The 20,055-nt window shown below is 54.3% G+C and overlaps 4 protein-coding genes across 4 annotated transcripts in view; 1 reads left to right on the forward strand and 3 right to left on the reverse strand.

The window, feature by feature from the left end:
* Lamtor4 (late endosomal/lysosomal adaptor, MAPK and MTOR activator 4) overlaps nucleotides 1-1,652 on the forward strand; it is an 11,325-nt gene extending 9,673 nt beyond the window's left edge. The window contains exons 3-4 of the mRNA XM_013023520.1: nucleotides 909-1,026; nucleotides 1,336-1,652. Of these exons, the coding sequence (XP_012878974.1) occupies nucleotides 909-1,026; nucleotides 1,336-1,433 (216 nt within the window). The 3' untranslated portion in view covers nucleotides 1,434-1,652. The remainder of the gene's footprint in view (nucleotides 1-908; nucleotides 1,027-1,335) is intronic.
* Nucleotides 1,653-2,163: 511 nt separating this feature from the next.
* Nucleotides 2,164-6,244, reverse strand: LOC105990971 (chromosome unknown open reading frame, human C7orf43). The gene is made up of 11 exons (XM_013023519.1): nucleotides 5,674-6,244; nucleotides 5,376-5,471; nucleotides 5,140-5,269; nucleotides 4,924-5,010; nucleotides 4,646-4,766; nucleotides 4,409-4,556; nucleotides 4,215-4,297; nucleotides 3,966-4,129; nucleotides 3,348-3,502; nucleotides 2,984-3,177; nucleotides 2,164-2,878 (listed from the first exon to the last, which is right to left on the reverse strand). The coding sequence occupies exons 1-11, from the start codon at nucleotides 6,082-6,084 to the stop codon at nucleotides 2,725-2,727; spliced, it is 1,743 nt and encodes a 580-aa protein (XP_012878973.1). The 5' UTR covers nucleotides 6,085-6,244; the 3' UTR covers nucleotides 2,164-2,724.
* Nucleotides 6,245-6,537: 293 nt separating this feature from the next.
* On the reverse strand, nucleotides 6,538-10,875 carry Gal3st4 (galactose-3-O-sulfotransferase 4). Its single transcript, XM_013023473.1, has 3 exons — nucleotides 10,736-10,875; nucleotides 9,547-9,850; nucleotides 6,538-7,847 (listed from the first exon to the last, which is right to left on the reverse strand). Exons 1-3 carry the CDS (start codon nucleotides 10,858-10,860, stop codon nucleotides 6,816-6,818), a joined length of 1,461 nt encoding a protein of 486 aa, XP_012878927.1. The 5' UTR covers nucleotides 10,861-10,875; the 3' UTR covers nucleotides 6,538-6,815.
* Nucleotides 10,876-13,789: 2,914 nt separating this feature from the next.
* Gpc2 (glypican 2) lies at nucleotides 13,790-19,184 on the reverse strand. The gene is made up of 10 exons (XM_013023478.1): nucleotides 19,019-19,184; nucleotides 18,201-18,359; nucleotides 17,584-17,906; nucleotides 16,747-16,827; nucleotides 15,917-16,079; nucleotides 15,522-15,652; nucleotides 15,213-15,359; nucleotides 14,966-15,105; nucleotides 14,700-14,875; nucleotides 13,790-14,082 (listed from the first exon to the last, which is right to left on the reverse strand). Exons 1-10 carry the CDS (start codon nucleotides 19,182-19,184, stop codon nucleotides 13,823-13,825), a joined length of 1,746 nt encoding a protein of 581 aa, XP_012878932.1. The 3' UTR covers nucleotides 13,790-13,822.
* Between the last annotated feature and the right edge of the window lie 871 nt (nucleotides 19,185-20,055).

The raw sequence follows: 20,055 nt of genomic DNA on the forward strand, positions 1-20,055 counted from the left end.
AAAAAAACTGGAAATGGTGCTGTCACTCAAGTGCCAACCTTGAGCAAAAATAGTTCAGGATCTGAGGATCACAGTTCCAAGTCAGCCCAGGCAGAAAAGTCTGTGAGACTTTTATCTCCAATACACTACCCAGAAAAAGCCGGAAGTGTTGCTGTAGTAGAGCACTAGCCTTGAGCACAAGAAGCTCAGGGACAGCACCCATGTTGAGTTCAAACCCCAGGACTGGCCAAAAAAAAAAGGAGCTCAGGGACAGAGCCCAGGTATAGAGTTTAAGCCCCTGGACTGTCCCCCCCCATACCCTCCAAAAAAGAAAATTTAAAATAGCCCTTCGTAAGGGTTAGATCAAGGTACTTGTAGGTACTTCATCTAGTGGGTCTTTGAAGTGAGAGGCCTAGAAAAATATAGAAATGAAGAGAGGAAGTTGTTTGGGAAGATGGATAGGGAAATTTTGATGGCTGCTGAGCTTGAGGTAGCTTGAGCTCAAGACAGGTATTGTTCTTCCCAATACACAGATGTCTGAGAACAAAGAGAAAGGGAACTTCATCTACTTAAAGAAGTAGGGAGAGGAAGTTGAGGCAATCACCAGAAAAAAGGAAGCCTGGTCTATAGTCATCCCAAGAACAAGGGGATATTTATGTTTGCAAGTCTGCAGTCAGGGCAGCCAGTGTGAAATGTGCCAGTAGGGGGCAGACACGCAGGCAAGTATACCTCATGGAAGAGAGTAAAGAGCTGGATAGGTTGCTATTCTGCAGAGGAAGGCAGTATTGAGGATGGTAGGGAACATGTTTTAGGTGACCTGGGGCTACTGGAGGATGAACCTGTGTTGACAACCAGAGGGCCTGGGCTGGGATTCCTTCCCAGCACCTGCCCTCATTTCCGCACCTCCCTCCGCCTCCCTCCCTATGCAGTCCTCTGGGGATCTGGAGAATGATGAGCAGGCAGCCAGTGCCATATCTGAGCTGGTCAGCACGGCCTGCGGGTTCCGCCTGCATCATGGCACGAATGTCCCCTTCAAGCGCCTGTCTGGTGAGTCCCAGCCCCTGCCCCAGGTGTGTGTGTGCAGGGTGTTCCAGAGGCTTCTTTGCTTAGAAACAAAACAAATTTTATTCCCATTGACTCCCACCAACTCTTCCTGGGGCCCCTGGCTCCCTACTTTCTTCCCTTTGGTAGCCCCCCAATATCAGAATAAGGACGAGGAGGAAGATTTCAGTGGCCTCTCGTCCAGTCTCTACCTTTGAGCCCACCCAGTTTCTGCATGACCCAACGGAGGCCATGACACCCACTGATGCTGTGCTCCCTTCTCCCGGGCCGGGGGAAAATATATCTCCCCTCCAGTGGTCTTCGGAGAACACACGCTGCTGGTGACGGTGTCGGGACAGAGAGTGTTTGTGGTGAAGAGGCAGAATCGAGGCCGGGAGCCCATTGATGTCTGAGCTTGCTGGAGGGCGAGGGCTGGACAAGCAGACTTGAGTCTGTGGACCTCAGGGATGAGGAGCACCCGCAAACTCCACCTCTTTCTCAGCTTGCTAGAACCAGGGCCTGCGGTTCACCCACCTTCCCAACCCCACTGGATGGGCCGAGGTTAAGGGGAACAAAAGCAAAGAGATTTCTGCCCTCTTTCTTTCTCCTAATAAACATGAGTCTGATTGATGTTCCTGGACTCAGAGATGAGGGTGGGGAGGCAGGCTGTTTTCTACCTTTTTTACCCATGTGGCACTGGGGACTGAACCCAGGGTCTCCACTAGCAAGTGCTCTACCACTCTGAGACATGTGCCCAGTCCTTTTGTTTTTCAAATAGAACCTCATGGTGATGATGCTAACTTTGCATACACTCTTCCTGAACTGACATCCTCCTACCTCTACTTCCCAGGTAGGTGAAATTATAGCATGCACCATGCATCCAACTTGTTTTTTGCGATGGGGTCTTGCTAACATTTGCCCAGATTAGGCTTGAACTGCTATCTTCCTGTCTTCATCTCTCAAGTAGCTGGGATTATAAAGTTTGTGATACAACAAAAGGCATCTTTTACCTTCTTTCTTAAGAGACAGTTTTGTATCTTAATGCATGGAGCACAGGGCCATGCTGGGCACTGGAAAAACAGGAAGGGCGTGAGGGGACCCCGAATGGTTTGCCTTCTCCATCAACACATTGAATAACAGTCATTCTTCCTCCTGAACAGGCATTTAATAGTCTTATTTCAGTTGGAAGCTGGAGTTGGAATAAGTTACAGAGACAGACCAAAAAAAAAAAAAAAAAAGGACAACTTAAAGTGCTTCAGGCTGCCAACGTAAACATGAGGGCAGAAGGAGGCTACCTAACTGTGTCCCCGACCCCTGCGGCAGGAGGTTATTATCGGGGTCCCTTTGCCATCACCACCCTCTAATCTCAGCCCTGTGAGTGGGTGGGGGAATGTCTGAGGTGGGAAGAATGTAATGGGAATGAGGAAAATACTCTGTAAACTTAGAAGAGGGGTGAAGGGCAGGGGCAAGGGAGTTCTTGGAGCCCTGCCCTGCCCTGCCTGGGGTGGGGCCAGCCCCCCCACAGGACCTCAGGAGAACACTGTTGGCCTCGCACTGCAGCTGGCCCAGCTACTTCACAGCTTCTGCCCCATCCCTCATCAGTAGACACAGACAGGCTTTCCCCCATGGCAGGAGGCATGGCCTGGGAAGTGAGGAGCCCTCCGGGGGCTTTGGGGTTCTGGAGCGAGCGTGCAGGAAGTCAAACTACTTGACGGGCTCCACCACCAGAACCTTGCACTCGCGCTTGGCAATCTTGTCCAGAGACAGCACAGCCTTGTCCGGGGGCAGGTAGAGGGGCCGGCCAACGGGGGAGGCCACAGGGGGTGTGATGGCCCTGCGCTCCATCACACTGCCTGACCTGGGAGAGGGTAAAGATGGTAGGCTCTGCTCAGACTCTGCCCCCTTCCCCACTCCCTGCTCCCAGCTTCCGCTCTAGCAGTGCCACGCCTTCCCTGACTCCTACCTCATGAGGTGGCTGCGGGAAGGCTGCTGGTGGGAGAAGGACTGAGAGCGGCCTAGGCTGGCCTGGTGCCTCTCCACCAAGTCCCGCACTGCAGGGCTGCTGGGGCTGCTCTTTCGGGAGAGGGGCCGGGCCTCAGGCGGAGGGTGGGACACACTGGCGGTGAATTGCAGCTTCAGTTTCATGTGTTGGCTCAGCTAGGTGTGAAGATGCGGGTGAGTGAGTATGGCGGATGGCTGTGCAGCCCAGACCTTCACATCATCTTCCCGCTGGATGGGCCCAGGGGGGTGGCTCCCTCTGCTCGGCCCTCTAGTACCACCCGTCACACTTCCTGCATCTAAGCAAGGGGCCCAGACTGCTCGCCTACCTCAAAGAGCCCTGTCCTCAGGGCCTGGAAGGCCACACTGAAGGTGAGGGCACTGCCCTTCCTGGAGAAGCCGAGGTTGTTGAGGGGCGTGTGGCAGACGATGGAGTCCAGGGCTGCCTGCATGGCCCGGCGCTCCTCCTCACACAGCTGCTTGCCTGGGGGGCAGAAACAGCACCCATGAGCACCGGACAGCCTTCCTCAGCTCCCACACGCCTTTACCAGCTCAGCTGAAGGAGATCCAAAAGCCATTCTGTGGAATAAACTGAGGAAATGTTATCTTTTGCTAAGGGTTTAAGGGTGGCAGTAGCTGATACTGTATGCTGAGGTCTGTACTAATTCAGGGATGTGCATAACCCATGATGTGTTATTTGCCCCACAGTAGAGATAAGGACCGAGACTTAAGAGGTTGATATGACAAATAAATGCAGAGATCTACAGTCTGCCTTCAAATCTACCCAACTGCCTCTTAACTCCATCTGTGATGCTGGGGAGACTACCCCAGTGCAGAGCCATGAAGCACCTACTGGGCGATTTGTCCTGTTCTCACGGCCCTATCTCCTTGTCTTCCTCTTCCTCTCCCATCCCGGGGACAAGGTCCCAACTCAGCAGCTGACCCACCAGCCTGTGCATGTTCCGGGGTCCACACAAGCCTCACAGCAAGGAAGTCTTGGAGGTTGTTGAGCAGTGTGTAGGTGACAGTGAAACGCTCATAGGTCCGAACAGGGGACTCACAAGAAGCGGTCATCACAAAGCAGGGGCGGTCGAGGCGAACGCTGGGCAGGCTGGGAGCAGGGAGAGAGGGAAGCTGGATGTGTTAGGCAGAGATGTGAGCAGAAGGGTGCCTGGCAGGGGCTGCCACACACTCACCGATAATGGGTATAGATGCTCTGGGTGAAGGGCAGCTTTGGGGTGGACCACTGGACCACAGCAATCAGAGGAACTTCGAGGCCCTAGGAACCACACGAAGGCAGACTTCTCATGTATCACAGTTCCCTGGCCTTTCCCTCCCACTTGCCTTTTCTTGTCTTCTTCCCAGCAATACTTCAGCCCCTTGTGCTCACCTCCTTGGCCCCTGGAGGGGGCTGTTCACCCCCTCGCAGCTGAAACAGGAAGTTGTGTTCCTCCAGGGCACTAAGTGGACAGGGGAAACAGCCAGAGGTACTAGGGAGCCGGCAGAAGGAGCCCATGGAGACTTCTCCAGACTGGTGACTAGGAGAGAGGAGGGCACGCCATGATCCTGTTATGCTCCTGTCCCTGTCCCCAAGGCTTCATGGCCCTGCCCGTGCCCATGATCTCACCAGACATTGTCCACCAGCAGCACAGAGCCATCAGGCATGACAGGTAGATAATTGGCATTGAAGTTGGGGAGGATTCGGATATCCCAGATGGAGATCTCCTCCTGGGAGGAGCTGTTCAGCACTGTTGGAGGTAACCAGTCCTGCTCAGAAAGTAGCCAGACCCTTCAGGCCCCACCTTTGCCCAGGAAAACTGACCCATCTCTACCAAACTGCCCCCAAATAACTGCCACCCAACCCCCTTTCAACTCCCTGAGCATCAAGCCAGCGGGTCCACTCACCCTTGAGCACAGTCAAATGTTTGCCAGCCACAGTGAACTGCCGGCATTTCAGAACTGGTGGGGGCAGCAGCGTCAGTAGGGTGCTCACTGCAGAGAGGACCGAGCCAAAAAAAAAAAAAGGTCTGATGTGGATCCCATTACCTTCCAGGATTGCCTCTCCACTCTGCCTTCAAAAGCCCAGGCCCCAGCTTTTCCCATTTGCAGCCTCCTTCCCACCTTGGGCCTTGAATGTGTTCTGCTCGCCCCGGAAGGTCTCCCCAGGAGATCGTGTCTGCAGTAAGCGCAGGTAGCCTTGGTCTCTGACCTCTGGTGCCTCAACCTCCCGCTTCCATACAGTCACTACAATCTGAGTACAGGAGACACCGATCACATTCCCAAGTCAAGAGGAGGTGAATAGCCCAGTCTTAAAGGCTGCCTGAATGAGGCCAGCAGCTCCTCCCTCCCCATCTTACCTTGGCCTTGGGTGTCCCTGGAGGCAGTCTATCCAGTGAAACCGTAAGTGGGAAGATGACCTCATCTGTGGACACAATCGGTTCCTCCACAGGCAGCTGGAGTTGTGCAAAGGGGCAAAGAGGTCAAGAGGGAGTAGAGGAGAAGTAAAGCCTGCAGGGCCCGACAGTCCTCAGTGTCCACCCCATCGCTGTCATCTGCCCCCTGACTTAGGCTCCCAGTGTTCATCTCCCAAACCGTTTCTGGCTCCCAGCAAACCACTACCCGGCCCCGTCCGGGGTGTCCACCCGAGCTCCTCACCGTGGTCGCTCCCCCTGAGGTAGCAGGGCCCGGGCCGTGGGTGAGAAGGGGGCTGCAGCCTCGGAACAGGCCCCCGCCCCCGGGGTCCCCTCCCCCGGGGGGCTCGGGGTCCCGGTCTCCGGTGCCCCCTCCTCCTGGCAGCACGCCTCCGGCGCTGACCGAGGCCAGGGCAGCCAGGGCGGTCGCCAGCTCCGCCCAGGCCCCCCGGGAGCCCAGGCCCGTGCTGCCCCCGGCGCCGGGCCCCGCGCCGCCCCGACAACGCAGCACCAGCAGGAAGCGGACGGTCTCCCCCAAATACAGATGGTTACGCCGGGGCAGCGCCCGGTACCGGCCCGGGTCCCCTGCTAGCTCCGCGCGCGGCGGCAGCGGCACGGCCGGGAAGTACATCGAGTAATCGCATTGGGACTCCATGGGGGGACCGGGGCCGGGCCGGGCCGGGGCCGAGGCCGGGACGACACCCCAAGGCCGCAGCTCTCGGCCCCCAGAAACCAGCCGGGTCCGGAAACCCGGGCAACCAACCCGGAACCCAAAGCCGGAGACACCGGAACCCAGGGGCGGGACGGAATGACTGGATAGACACACACACAGGAAGCGGAAGCGGGTGGGCGTGGCCGGGGAAATCTGCGTAGCGGGTAGAGGAGGTTAACGGGGTCTGGGAGGCAGAGAGAAGGCAGGTTGGCTTCCTTTAAATAGTTAAAGGAATCCTTTCCAACCTCGCTTCTGCCAGGAAGATTCACTATCCCTCCCTATTCTGCCCTATATAAATCAAGCGAACGTTTCATGTCATTTATTCATTCAACAAACATTGCACAGTGAAATGCACACAACAAACACTTCCTAGGAAATGGATGTGTCATTGCAATTCCCCAGGCCCCAAACTTTCCCTGAGGCACGCCATCTTTCTTCCCCTCCTGGGGGCTTTGAAGAGCACCACCACCTGGACCTGCCTTCGGGGTTGGGAAGGAGAAGGAACAAAATGGACATCCTGGAGAGAGTTGCTGCTGTGGTTCTCAGGCCAAGGCCAGAAGACTTGAGGCCTGAGGCCTGCAACGTTTCAGCCCCTGCAAGAGAAGCAAAGATTGCTTCTGGCCTCCTCCACGGTTGATCATCGCATGTGTCATGCATATTTTGTAGTCTGATGCCTATGGGGAAAGTAGCCTTGAAGTCTTGAGGGTCTGTGTGACTATAGGGGGGAACTGCTTGGCATCCAACTTGTCCTTGTACTGTAGCTCGGGGGTAGCCAAGCGTTCACACTCTTCCTGGTCTTGGGGGCTCAGTCCACTCTGAAGTACATAGCCCAAAACCTTAGAGGATCCAAACTGGAAGGGACGGAGCTTACGATCTGTGATGTACTTGGGGTCTAAAGCCTCACCTCCCACCAGGCAATGTTTAGCCAAGGCCTCTCTTCGTGCCCGGAGCTCTGCCACAGCACGTTGAAGCTTTCTCTGACCAAATTGTTCTATCCGTGCCCAGAGACTACGATTGAAGTGGAGATAGAGAGCCCAGTCTAAGTTGTTCCAGGCTCGTGCACGTGCAGTCAGCAGCTGATCATCAGGAGTCAATTCACTGTTGCTGGCAGCACTGTGACCCTGCCCACCTCCAGCCTGAGCATTGTGCATGAAGCCTACCACATCATCCAGACCCCAGCACAGGGCATCTGCCAGCAGGACCAATGATTCATCAAAGTATTCAGCTACCATGACCAAGTCAAAGACAGAATCTAGCCAGGCTAGACCCCATTGGATGAAGGATGAAGATTCCAAATCTAAAGTGGCAGGGCTGGCTGGCTGGCTGTGGCCATCAGCTACTGTGGGAACAGGCTGGAAAAGAGCATTAGGATCTGGCACTTGGGCTCTAGAGCCAGCACCAGAAGGTAAGACATGTATATGGAGAGAGTTGGAGTCTTTAAGGAGATTGGGATTCCCTCCTTTGGTCCTCATCTCTGGAGGGAAGGGCAGGCCAAAGTCAAACCATAGTAAGTTGCGGGCATAATGGTCTCCACGGGCACCAGGTCGGTAGAAGGCTCGAGGATTAGCAAGGAAGGCAGCCAAAGATGGTGCCTTGCGGAAGGCTGATGAGGTGGATTTATAGTAGGAAAAGGCTGAGCGGGCCAAAGCTGCTGGGTCTCGGACAATGGAGAAGAAAAAGCTGTCTGGAGGCATGACCTGAAGAACCTGCAGAAGAGAGAAGGAGGACATAGGGAGGAAGAACAATAAAGATAAGATGATAACTGAGAAAGTAAGCCCAGGCAAATCAAGGTCCTGCTGATCCTCCAGTTTCTCACAGCCCTGCTGAGAAATCTCTGATTCTGTAACTAGCTACAAGATTCACTTTGAGTCAAGTGCCTGTAGCTCACACCTGTAATTCTATCTACTCAGGAAGCTGAGATCTGAGAATCCCAGTGTGGGAGATTCTTAGCTTTGATTAACCACCCAAAAACTGGAAGTGGAGCTTGATGGCTCAAGTAGTAGAACACCAGCCTTGAGCAAAAAAGCTAAAGGAGAGCACAAGGCCCTGAGTTCAAATTCCAGTATTGGTGCACACGTGTGCATGCACACACACACACGCACACATACACACACATACACACACACCACACTTGGACTAGGGCACTAGGGAACTTTGTCCACTTGGTAGAATGCTGCCCTCAGGTTGGGACTTGGAATTCTACTTCTTATCAAGGCCAATGGGAATCAGGCTGAGTTATGCCTTTGTGCAAATATGTGCATGCAGGGAAGGAGTAAGTCTTCAGTGAAGGGTGAGAGTGCATGTGTTCATCTCAATTGCTGCACAGGTGTTCTACCACTTGATCTATGGCTTAGATCTCATGTTTTTGCCAGGGTCTAGTCTCAGACAATGATCCTCCTACCTATTCCTCCCAAGTAACTGACACTACAGGTATGATTCCCCACATTTGTCTTGTTGGTTGAGATGGGACTTTGCTAATGTTTCCCTGTTCCCCACCCCCAGCCTCAAACCTCAATCTTGATCTCTATCTCCCGAATAGTTGGGAATAAAGGCATGAGCCACCCCGCCCAATCTTGCCCAACTATTCTTGCTTGAGACAAGGTTTTACTATGTACCCTAGGCTGGCTGCAAACTCATAATTCCTCCTGTTTCAGCCTAAGTGCTAGGATTACAGGGCTGGGCCACCACACTCAGCTTTCTGTCCTACGCTTCTGCTGTGCTTGGCTGAGGACTTGACACAGAACGGACAGGAGGCCTCTGTAGTGAGGCCTCTAGTGAGAAGACACTGGTCTTGGAGCAAGGGCTGAGGTACCATCATGGAGGGGAACAGCATGAAGGTCAGGTGGAGGAAGATCTAGGGGATGGGAGGGGCTTCAAGACTGGAAGGGAACTGACTCTAGGGAAAGAGTCAAGGAAAGAGACTGGAGTTGATCCCACACAGGGAGGCAGGGAAGACTGGCTTCTAGAAATCTCTTGGACAAAGGACACCTGTGGAGATGGTAACATTGAATCCCCTATTTGTGGCTCCTATGATGCCTGGAAGAGGGAGGGAAGAGTCTGGGTGTTAGGCATTCCCATCCTTTTCCTGGTGGTCTTGGTCATGGGGCCTGGGGCCTGAGAACCCTTCCCCCCACACCGGTTGTAGGGCTTGACCTCTGGGCCTGGGCGCTTTCCTCAGCTCTTCACCTCAAGGCTAGCACTCTACCACTTGAGCCACAGCGCCCCTTCCAGTTTTCCGGTGGTTAATTGGAGATCAGAGTCTCATGGACTTTCCTGCCCAGGCTGGTTTTGAACCACAATCCTCAGATCTCAGCCTCCTGAATAGCTAGGATTAGAGGCGTGAGCCACCGGCCGCAGGCCAGAGCACCTCTTTCCTTATCTGCTCCCACCCACTGCACCCCTCACCTCTTTCAAGTTGAATCTCATATGGTGACAGAGGATGTGGAAGGAGGGCTGGGTACCTCCACCATGGGGATTGTAGCCTTTGACCCGAGAGGCCTGGAAAAGTCTTGGGTAGCCAAACTGGTAGCGGGCAGGGAGGGCGAAGCGCAGCCCATGTCGGTCCCCATAGCGATGAAGCAGGTTCAGCACGGAGCTGCTTCCAGATTTGTGTGTCTTCAGGAACACAAGGTGCTGCCGAGGGATGCAGGACTGAACGTCTGGTCCCAGGGATGGGGCCCAGGGCTGTCGAAGCTGCAGCCCAGGGAGCCTGGGAAGATACGAGAGGGGCAAGTGAAGCATCCCTCCACACAAGCAGAGCAGCTAACTTTTTTTTTTTTTGTCAGTGGTGGGGCCTGAACTCTGGGCCTGGGTGCTTTCCTCAGCTCTTCAGTTCAAGGCTAGTCCTCTACCACTTGAGCCACAGTGCCACTTCCAGCTTTTTCTGCTTATGTGGTGCTGAAGAATCGAACCTGGCAAGCACTCTACCACTGAGCCACCTTCCTAGACCAGTAGGTAACTTTTTTCTGTACTGGTACTAGAAGTTGAACTCAGGGCCTGAGCACTGCCCCTTAGTTTATTCATTCAAGGCTAGCACTCCACTTGAGCCACAGCTTCACTTCTAACAACAGACAACAAAATGCAGATCCTAGAGCTTGAACTCTGAGCCTAGGTGCTGTCCTTGAGCTTTTTTATGCTCAAAGGTAGTGCTCTACCACTAGAGCCACAGATCCACTTCTGGTTTTTTTTGGTTAATTGGAGATAAGAGGCTTGCAGACTTTTCTCCCCAGGCTATATTTGAACCTCAGTCCTCAGATCTCAGCCTCCTAAATAGTTAGGCTTAGAGGCATGGGCCACCAGCACACAGCTTCATTTCCAACTCTTCGGTGGTTAATTGGAGACAAGAGTCTTATGGACTTTCTTGCTCTGGCTAGTTTTGAGCCATGAGTCTCAGATCTCAGCTTCCTGAGTACTTAGGATTACAGACATGAGCCACGAGCAGCTGGCTAGAACAGGTAACTTTTTGTTAAAAAAAAAAAAAAAACGCAAGCAGGTGCAGATGCTCCTCTGAGTCCCCAAGAATCACAACCCCCACGTAGGATGAGGAGGAACACATGAGGGAAGGGGGCAACCATCAGACAAGGTGGGAACTCACCTCCTCTGGAAGGGTCCCCCCCAGAGCTGGAGGCCAAAGCCGATGGTCATGAAGATGCCCAGAGCTACCCCCAGGCTCCGAGGCCCCCAAAGCCGCAAAGTCCTGACAGGAGACATAGGGCCCATGTGGTACAAGGAAGGGGCTGGGGCTGAGCCAGGGCCAGAAGCAGTGGTGGAGACAGCTTGAGAGAGCCGTGCAGCCGTGGAAGGCGCTGTGTGGAGATCGGGGGGTCATTCCCCAGGCCTGCTTGCAGCCCTGGTTGAGTCTGCCCACTGAGTTAGCAGATTTTTGCCTCTGTCAGCGTCTAGAAGGGAAATGAGGGGGAAGGAGGGGAGTCTAAGGAGAGGGGTTGAACCTTTTCTCCTGGGACTGCAGTGGAGTCCAAATTGGAGGGGCGGGGAGGAGCAGCTAGGGATGGTCTCTACACCAGATCCTTAAAGGTGGCTCCATAACTCTTACTAGTCCCCGTGGAATCAATCTCTTGCTTGCCTACCGTCCCCCCAACACCCCCCTCAGCCCTTGAGTTTCCCCTGAGCTTCAGCTGGCTTAGAAAAGGAGAGAAAGGCAGAGCTTTGATTGCAAATGAAATCAGACCAATTGGCCAGGGCATCGCCAAATTCCTGGCTTCCTCCTGAGCCTCTTTGTGGGTCACACAAATGAGGATCAAGAGCACCCCCTTCTGTGTCTAGGAGGGGTAACCATAAGATGGAAATGAAGATCAGATAAGAACAGGTTGGATAAGCTAGGAGGACTGCCTAGAAGTGATTTGGTAATGAGAATACAACTTTGTGACCTAAATACAGGCGACTTCTTTTCCTCCCTCTAGCAGAGGCCGACCCCAGTGTATAAGGGGGACAGGGGTGAGGGTGAAGAGGAAAACGGGGAAGAAGTAGGGTTGCTCATGGTCACAGCCCCATCCTACTTTTTAACCCCATCATTGCTTGAGAAGAGGGCAGAGAAGGGAAAGAAAGTAGGAAACAGAAGAAAGATCCTTTTCCAGGCCCAAGCTTCCCAATCAACTGGAAGTCTGGCTCCACCTTTTCAGATCACACCCCACAATCCTGGGCCAAGGACCCTTCAACAAGCCTGGACAACCCCCTTCCCTAATGAGCCAGGATTGACCCCCAGGCAAAGGAGTTCACATTACCCACCCCCTCTGGCATCACCCTTAATTGCCTCCTTCAGCACAGTCCCCCAGGACACAGTTTCTCAAATTATTGTTTCTTTCTAGCCATCTCTTTTTCTATTCCCTCCCACTACCTCAGCCCTCCATCTCCTCCAGCCTTGGTGACTGCTCAGTCTGTTGCTAAGCCTTTTGTGGGTTCCCCTGTGAACCCCTCAAGGCTCCTTCTATAAATTCAGAGGTCCCTCTTATTGATCATCTTCCTTTGCCCACTTACTCACCAGGCCATAAGGGGAGCTGCAGGGAAATCAGGTCGGAATCCTAGAGCCCGCCTCAGCCACCGCCCCGTTCCTTCCCTCCTGGCTCAGCTCAACTTTCCCCACAAACTTTCTCAGCACCCAGGCTCCTCCCCTCCCCTCCCTTTGTCCCGCCAGCCAGGCCTCACAGCAGCTGCTCCTCCACTGACTCTGTGTGTCTAGTTTTCTCCCTCCCTCCCTCCTTCCTTCCCTGCATCTTTTTCTCTTGTCAGAGGAAAGATCACAGGGCCTGCCCTTGGAATACACCGTTTTTAGCATTCTTTCATCTGGGAATCAATTATATGGTTTTCTGTTTTCTGTAGAACAAAAGATTCATTCAAGGGGGGGTCGGAGGACAGGAGAGGAAAGGGGAGGGGAGAGGAGAGGAAAGGGGAGGGGAGGGGAGGGGAGAGGAGATAAGAGAGAGGAAAGGGGAGGGGAGAGGAGAGGGGAGGGAGGGAGAGAAGGTCCTGAGAAATTGAAAGCCTACTTTGTCAGGGATGGGACAAGGGGGCCAGAGGCTGACACTTGTAAACGAGGTCCCTCACTATCAAGGCAGAGACAGTGAGAGGGATAGTATTAAGAATGCTTTTGCAGGTTGGTAAAACAAACCTTGCCCAATGTGTTTAGTCTCCATTATGATCCCTAAAGATGCTCAGATCTAGAGTGTAGGCAACCTGGAGATTGAGGTCATTCCCCAAGCCTGCTCACAGGGGATAAGTTCCAAGACAGAAAGCCAAGAAGCAGGCAGAAACGGGGCCAGTCATGGTACACCCTGGGGCCCCTGATAGGAGGCAGAGATCAGGGAAGGCCATCAAAGGGTCAGAAAGGCATACACACACACACACACACACACACACACACATACACCCACACAGTCCAATAAATGATCATTTATTTATGAACAAACATTGACTCCAACACTGTGAAATATGGGGATGACAAAGGTCATGAGATGAGCCCCCCCCAACCCCTTTCACTTTAGCTTAAAAAGTGAACATTGAACAAAACAAAACCCAGACCCATCAAGCCCCACCACTACTCATACACTCTAGCCCCTTTCCCTGAACCCCATCAACACCCACCTTTGTCCTTTTCTTTCTTTTCTAATTTATTTTGACATAAGATCTCACTGTGTAGCCCAGGCTGATCTCAAATTCACTAGGTAGCCCAGGCTTGCCTGGGATTGCTCCATCTTCCTGGCCCAGACTCCCAAGTGCTAGGATTATGGGTGTGTTAGATCACACCCTGCTAAATTTTGCCCACTTCTAAGAGCTGGTACCCCACCCACAGCCCGTTAAAATCCCATCCCTTCCCACTTCCAACTTTTTTCAACCCCATCCCTCAATGCCAAATCTAACCCTCCCTCCCTTTGTCCTTGTTGGGGCTGATCAACAAACAGCCCCAGCCTTTACAGGGGCTGAGACCCACACCTCCTTCCTAAATAAATACCCCCTTCCCATTACCAAATGAAAAAATAAATACTGTGAACATCCCCTCCCACAACCCACCAATGGGAATCTCCTGGATTTGGGGCCCCAGCCATTCACCAACAAAGTCCCTTTTCTACCTTCTCTGTAGCCCTCTCCGCTCCTCCTCAAGGCCACCATAGTGGGGAGGAGGGGAAAGGGCCATTAACCCTTCTGATGCTAGGGCACCCCTCTCCTGTTATCGAGGTCCAAGCAGGGCCAGAGCTGAGGGGAAGAGAATGAGGATGGGTGGGGTGTGAAGATCAATAGATGTCCCCAGACTCCTGCTCCTGCCCTGGTTGTAGCGGGCACTTCCACCTCCTCCTTTGCCCCCAGGACCATCCCTTCGAGGAGGACGAGGAGGCCTTGGTGGTCGGGCAGGGGGAGCCACAGGTACTGCCCCAGCCTTCCAGTCGTCTGCATATTGCTGTCCCCCTCCTGAGCCACTGCCGTCTTCATCTGTGAGGACAGAAACAGAGGCAGAGACAGACGGTGTAGGAAAGAGAGAAGAGATGGGAGTGGGGAGTGTGTGTGTGTGTGGGGGGAAAGAAAGCAATATAAAAACAGAGAAAGTGACAAGGGAGAGAGATACAGGTAAAATACAGGGATGGAGGCAGAGAGAAGACAGCCATCAGACACCAGACATGGGGATGAGAGGCAGCAATGGAAGAACAGGAAAGAGACAATGGGAAAGAAATGAAACAAACACCAAAAAAACCCCACAACAACAACAGAAACAGACAGATGGGGACAGAGGATAAGCAGGAAAAGATAGAAAACAGATAGAGAAAGGGTTGGAGAGGAGTGACAAAGACAAGACAGGAGATAGGAAATGAATGTGTTTTGCTTCTCTGGCTAATTCTAGTTTAGGGTGCTTGCCCAGTGTCACCCCAGCTGGCTTCCCTGCCCCCCCCCCACAACTCTTATCTTCAAGATAAGGGGCTCAGCAAAGGCCTAAGTGAACCCAAATGGGTGAAACAGCTGAAAAAGTGGGATGTGATTGGAGGGGCAGCAGGGGGGGTGGGGCTCTGGGCAGTGGGCGGGGCACTGGTGGTGGGCGGGGCTCTGGGCCTTACCCGCATCTCTCATGTCCAGGTCTTGCCCCAGCGCAGCTGCCCTCATCCTGGCTGTGGCTGCTCGGAGATGCAACCTGCGCCGTCGTGTTGGGACGTCGGGGCCCGAGGTATCCCCCTCCAGCTCGGGGTTGTGGAGCTGCTCGGTCAGTGGACCCCCGACCACAGGCTTCATATACCTGCGAGCACAGCATCCCCCCAAACGCTGCATCCCCTCCCCCTCACCAGCCGGCCCACCCGCCCTCTGCCACAGGGTGCTCGGCTCTCACCGGCCTCGCCCAAGTCCCGTCCAGCAAGGCGCCGCTTCCTGCGAGGCGTCGGCCGCCATGCGGGAGTCCTCACACACTGTCATGGGCAGCCCCGTCCAGAAGCCCCGCAACCGGCCCAGCCGCTCCCGGAGCTCCCACACCTGCGCGTGCCAGAGAAAGGGCGCGCGGGGGGGGGGGGCGAGCTGCAGCACACTCGGCACTCTGCCCGCTCCGCATGCACGCTCACCCGCCCGGCCCTGCCACTCACCAGCCGGTGCAGGTTGGTGCCCGCCGCTGTCGTGGGGCGTTCCTCCTCAGCTGCCGCCCTCCAAGGTCTGCTTGCTTCTTCCCAGGGTGCTGGTGCGCGGCGATTACGCGCCAGCACTGGGTGGGGGGTCCCGCATTCCTGAAACACCTGTACCAAGGAAGAGACCCCCAATATACTCACCTGCACGGCGTCCGGACGCTGACCCCGCAAGTCCTCCTGACACTCCACACTGTCAGACACCCTAGGCCTCACCCCCAGGCTCCCCTTCCTCCGTACCCCACACTCTGGCCCCCTCTTCTTCCTTCATACCTTGGCTGACACCTTTACACTGTTTTCCTGCAGGTGCATCAAACCTTCTGAGATCCTCACCCCAATGGACTCAGCAGCCAGCTCAAAGGAAAAGGGGCCCTGGAGTTTCTCAGCCAGCAGCAGGAGACCATCTTGACCAAGGAGGAGAAAGAGAAAAAGAGGAATAGGAAGCTGAGTGCACTGAATCAAGATGATCCCTCAGATCCTCACTGGGACCTTCCTGGGAGGCAGGAAAATGTTGGCACATGGAGTTAAGGGCCCCTTCCCTCCCCTCCTCCTCATGGTCTCCCCTCAGTATCTCAATATGGCTGTAGGTCCTCCTCACCAGCCCCTCCCCAACCCCACAGCCTTACTTAGGGCCCTTCTCCAGCCCAGGCTATCTTGACCCCACTCACCCAGATAGCTGCCCCAGTCAGGCTCCAGTCCCCTGCTGCTGAGACAGCCATGGGCCACATTGAGGCAGAAGCCCCTGCATGGCATAAGGGAGGGGATTCCCCGGCAAAGGGGGCAGCCGGTCAGACGCATCAGAGCCTTCTTGCAGCCTTCAGACATGGACACCTGGAAGCAGAGAACCAAGCTGTGTCATCCACAGAAACTTTGAATGTTTTCAGCCAAGCCTGGTGCTGGGCACAGAGGGGCCAAACACCCTGGGCCCCCCTTCCCAGGCTGTGTGTGATGTGAGTATCTAGGGCTGGTGACGCATGCCACTAGACTGTCATGGAGGTGAGGCAGAAGCTCCTAGGGGACCAGGTCAATGATCCAGCTTAATGCAAGAAGAGGGGGTGCTCCTGGTGGAGGGGTGTGAGGAAAGAAAAGGTCAAGGACAACAGTAGGCTCATCAGGGCTGGGGAGGGAGGAGGTAAAGCTAGAAGCCCAGGATGAGGTGGTAGAGGAAGGCCTTCAGCATCAGGCAAGGCGGTGTCATTAAGGGGCCCTAGAGGATGAGGTGGCAATACTCCAATCTTGGACTACCACAGAGATGAATGGGCCCTCTGGCAGGGAATGTAAGCAGAGACCAGGAGAGGGTCATAGGTCATGATGTCATGACCCAGTGGAGACCAGACTCCAACTCTGGTCCTTTCTGACTTACCCTGGAATGTCAAGGACCTGGAAGTTGACATAGGAAGGGCTAGGTCTCTCCCGCCAGCTGCTACCTATCTCTTCCTCATGAAATCTCCGCTCCCCCACCACCCCGACCCTGCCCACACTCTGGTCCCCCTCTAACCTTAAGCGTTTCACTGACCACATTTCTTCCAGTCTCCAGGCCCTGGACAAAGGCCCGGGCAGCCACAAGGGCCCGAGTTATCTGGGGAAAACAAGAGAAGGTGAGAAACCTCCCACAAAGTTACATATCAGTCCAGATGAGCAATGATATAAGGGGACGAGCAGTGGGGAGGGGGAGGCTTATGGGGTTATCATCTTGGGGTGGGTGGAATGTTACTAAGTGGTGTACAGAGGCAGTGGGTTCTAAGGGAACTGGGCTTGGAAAGAGCTAGAGGGTTTGTGCTGCATGGGGCTTGGAGGCAGAGAGACTGCGTACTAGCACACTGAACTTGAGTGCAGAAGACTGGGGTGGGGAGACACACTTCATGTTACCACTTACAGGCTGTGAGGGCTATACTCTGGGAGCTCCATTTTTTTCTCCTCTGTAGAACACCTCAAAAATTATGACTATTAAAATGAGATACTATCAATAAAATGCTCTTTAACTATTGACTGTTATTTAATTCATGGGTAGTTGACCTAGGAGAAGGTATTAGGATCAGGGAAGAGTTAGACAAGGAACCTAAGGGCTGAGGGCAGGTGAGTGAGAATACAAACAGGGCAAAGAACAGGGGAGAAGGATATCCCAATTAAAAGAGATCAAGGGGCATTGTGTCAGGCATATGTGACAGAGGCACTGAGACAGATCAGAGATGGCCTAAATGTAGGGTGGGGGAATCAGGAAGTCAGGGGGTGACAGGGACACAAAAAGGAGACTACTAGTTTGGAGGTGAGTGGTGTACAGTTTGAAGGTCACTAGGTCAGAAGTAGCTGAAACTCAGGCCTCAGGACCCCTCACCTGTAGGCGGAGGCGGCGGGGTGAGTCCCCGAAGGGCTGCAGAGAGCCATCAGTAGTTGAAGTGAGCCGGGTGAGGCAGAGCAGGAAGTCAGGGGGGAAGCTGTACTGTGGGTGCAGCAGGGGGAAGGCTCTCTCCAGGAGCTGGGCCCAGAAATCTGCCAAGGTGTCATCTAACCCCTCACCGGATTTCTCATAGTAGTCCCGCAGGCGAGAGAACAAGCCATTGAAGATGAGGGCGTGCTGAGAGTACAGGCGGCCATAGGAGTGTGAGAAGAGCTGGACCAAGGAATGCTGGGATATGGAGAGCATCTCCCGAAAAAACTCTAGCAAAGGCAAGGATTGAGGCCGGAGGAAAGGAGAAAGAACAGTGAAAAAGCAGGAAGGGATGGGGATGGAAAGAGAAAAGTGAATTAGTGCAACTCTCAGGGACCTAAGAAGACTGAGAATGATGGAGGGTAGGGTCGTGGGAAAAGTCTGGGATGAGAACTAGTGATGAACAGGGCTGGGTGGAGGTGGACTGCCTTAGGATTGGAGTAGGGAGAGGGAACAGGAAGCCTGTTGGGGTCACAGGTACAGATGGGAGGTGTGAAATAAACTTGGGGACCTCAGATCCTCACCATTAAACTTTCTGTGCCGGGCTGCCAGTGTGTGAACCAGAAAGGAGCCACTGTCTTCCAGCAGACCTCGGAAGGTGGCCTCAGTATCCCTGATCAGCTTCTGTTCTGTCTCACTGGAACAGCAGGTGTATTCCTGGGGACAGATCTGGAGGTGCTCACCTGGACAGGAGGAGACAGGAAAGGAAGGGTGGCAAAGGTTATTATGAATTTCTCCCCATCTCCTCCATATCTGGGGACTGTATATATATTTTCCTCTCCCACCTGTCTGGATTCTTTTTCTATTGTCTGCCCCCTCCTCATTGTCTCCTTCATCCTTCCCAAAGCCAACCCCTATTAGCCAGGGGATCCTCTATTTGACAGCTTTCCTGAGGGCCAAGTTTCTGATTGGTGTCTTCAGGTGACCCTCCCCAAACACTGGTCACCCCAAACCTCGAAGGAGTTCCCCAATAGCTTCCTTGAGATGAAGAATGCAGATTGTTGGGGTGGGTGGGGTTATTGGTGAGTAAAAGAGTATTGTCATTGAAGACCCTGAGAAATAGCAGAGGGAACCTGGTAATGAAGAAACATACCAGTGTGCGTGCGTGCATGCAAATTATCAGAGATTTCTGATATGGGGGTGGAGTAAAAGCTATTATGTGAGCAGGACAGTATTTCCATTCCCGGTTAAGGAAAGTTATTGGAGGAGGAAAGAGAGCACTGCAGGATGAAAAGATTATTATAACGGGCACTCTGCAAGGTAAGAGTTATTGTGAAATAGGGAAAACCCACCTCCACCCTCTGCCCCCCCCCTCCATAGTAGAGTCTTCTTTTCTTCTCACCTGAGATCAGGGCGGGAGGGATTAGGTTTAAGCTATATCCCCGGGCCCCCAACACCTGCCGGGTCTCTGCACAACTCCGGGTGACCTTTGCCTCGCTCCCAGGTCCCGGTCCAGGACCAGGACACAGAGGCAGCAGCAAAAGCAAGAGAGGTCGCAGCACAGACATAGCTGCAGCCTCCTTGGGACAGCAAAGTGAGTCCTAAGGAAGAAAGAAAAGGCGCCAGAACTCTAGAATCTGGCTCTCCGCCGCGGGATCGCTTTGTTGGTCAGAGAAAGAGCACGACCCCCGAAAACCGAACACCCAGCACGATAGCTGGACCAGGAGGCATCTGAGGAGACAATGGGAGCAGGGAGCCGGACAGGAGGCGGGACCCGAGGCGGGGCCCTGCCAATGATAATAAGAAACCGGCCTCGAGGGCGGGGTCAAGGGAGACTTTAAGCCAATGTAGTGGAGAAGCTCGGCGGGGGGGCGGGACACCGCCGCCAGCCGAAGGTTTGGCGGGGTGGGGGCGTGGTCCTCCTCCATGGGGCGTGTCATCTCGCCCGAAAGGAGGGGCCGGGGTGAAACTCAGCCTATTGTAGTCCAGAAACTAGACTGAAGGGGTTACAACTAGTTTAGGCCGAGGTCCGACCAGCGGAGGGGGTTTCTGGGCACCGAGGGGGCGGGGCTCGGCTGGCGCACGCTGAGGAGAGCCGGCCGGGCTGGTGCACGCGGAGAAGAGCCCACGTGACCCGGCCCGCCCGCTCGCGCCTGCACGTGGCCGCCCTAGAGCGGCGTGATTAGAACGTGGTGAGCACGAGCTCTTATTATCCCAAGCCTCGCGACAGTTCTGAGACCGGAGGCGAACGTTGGTCTTGCGCCTGCGCGCAGAGTTCCTCGTGCCTTCCCGCGTTTTTTTTTTTCCCCCCAGACACTTCCACCACCACAGGAAGGGAAGCGGCGGGGTGAGTGTTGCCTCAGAGGTAGGGGTGACCACAAAGACCTGAAGGACTCGAAGCGGTGATTCTTCCGGGCTCAGTGAGGTTCTCCCCCCCCC

This window comes from Dipodomys ordii, unplaced genomic scaffold, assembly GCF_000151885.1.
Source record: "Dipodomys ordii isolate 6190 unplaced genomic scaffold, Dord_2.0 Scaffold68, whole genome shotgun sequence".
In the NCBI taxonomy this organism is placed as follows: domain Eukaryota; kingdom Metazoa; phylum Chordata; class Mammalia; order Rodentia; family Heteromyidae; genus Dipodomys; species Dipodomys ordii.

Excerpts from the sequence above, each read along its gene's own strand:
- Gpc2 (XM_013023478.1), bottom strand. The coding sequence starts at position 19,184 with ATGTCTGTGCTGCGACCTCTCTTGCTTTTGCTGCTGCCTCTGTGTCCT. Across the intron at positions 18,360-19,018 it reads CCCTCCCGCCCTGATCTCAG|GTGAGCACCTCCAGATCTGT; the intron begins GTGAGAAGAAAA and ends CCTCCTGTCCAG. Across the intron at positions 17,907-18,200 it reads CCGGCACAGAAAGTTTAATG|AGTTTTTTCGGGAGATGCTC; the intron begins GTGAGGATCTGA and ends TGCCTTTGCTAG.
- Gal3st4 (XM_013023473.1), bottom strand. The coding sequence starts at position 10,860 with ATGGGCCCTATGTCTCCTGTCAGGACTTTGCGGCTTTGGGGGCCTCGG. Across the intron at positions 9,851-10,735 it reads GGGGGACCCTTCCAGAGGAG|GCTCCCTGGGCTGCAGCTTC; the intron begins GTGAGTTCCCAC and ends GTATCTTCCCAG. Across the intron at positions 7,848-9,546 it reads TGAGATTCAACTTGAAAGAG|GTTCTTCAGGTCATGCCTCC; the intron begins GTGAGGGGTGCA and ends TCTCTTCTGCAG.
- LOC105990971 (XM_013023519.1), bottom strand. The coding sequence starts at position 6,084 with ATGGAGTCCCAATGCGATTACTCGATGTACTTCCCGGCCGTGCCGCTG. Across the intron at positions 5,472-5,673 it reads CCTCAGGGGGAGCGACCACG|CTGCCTGTGGAGGAACCGAT; the intron begins GTGAGGAGCTCG and ends GCACAACTCCAG. Across the intron at positions 2,879-2,983 it reads TCCCGCAGCCACCTCATGAG|GTCAGGCAGTGTGATGGAGC; the intron begins GTAGGAGTCAGG and ends ACCCTCTCCCAG.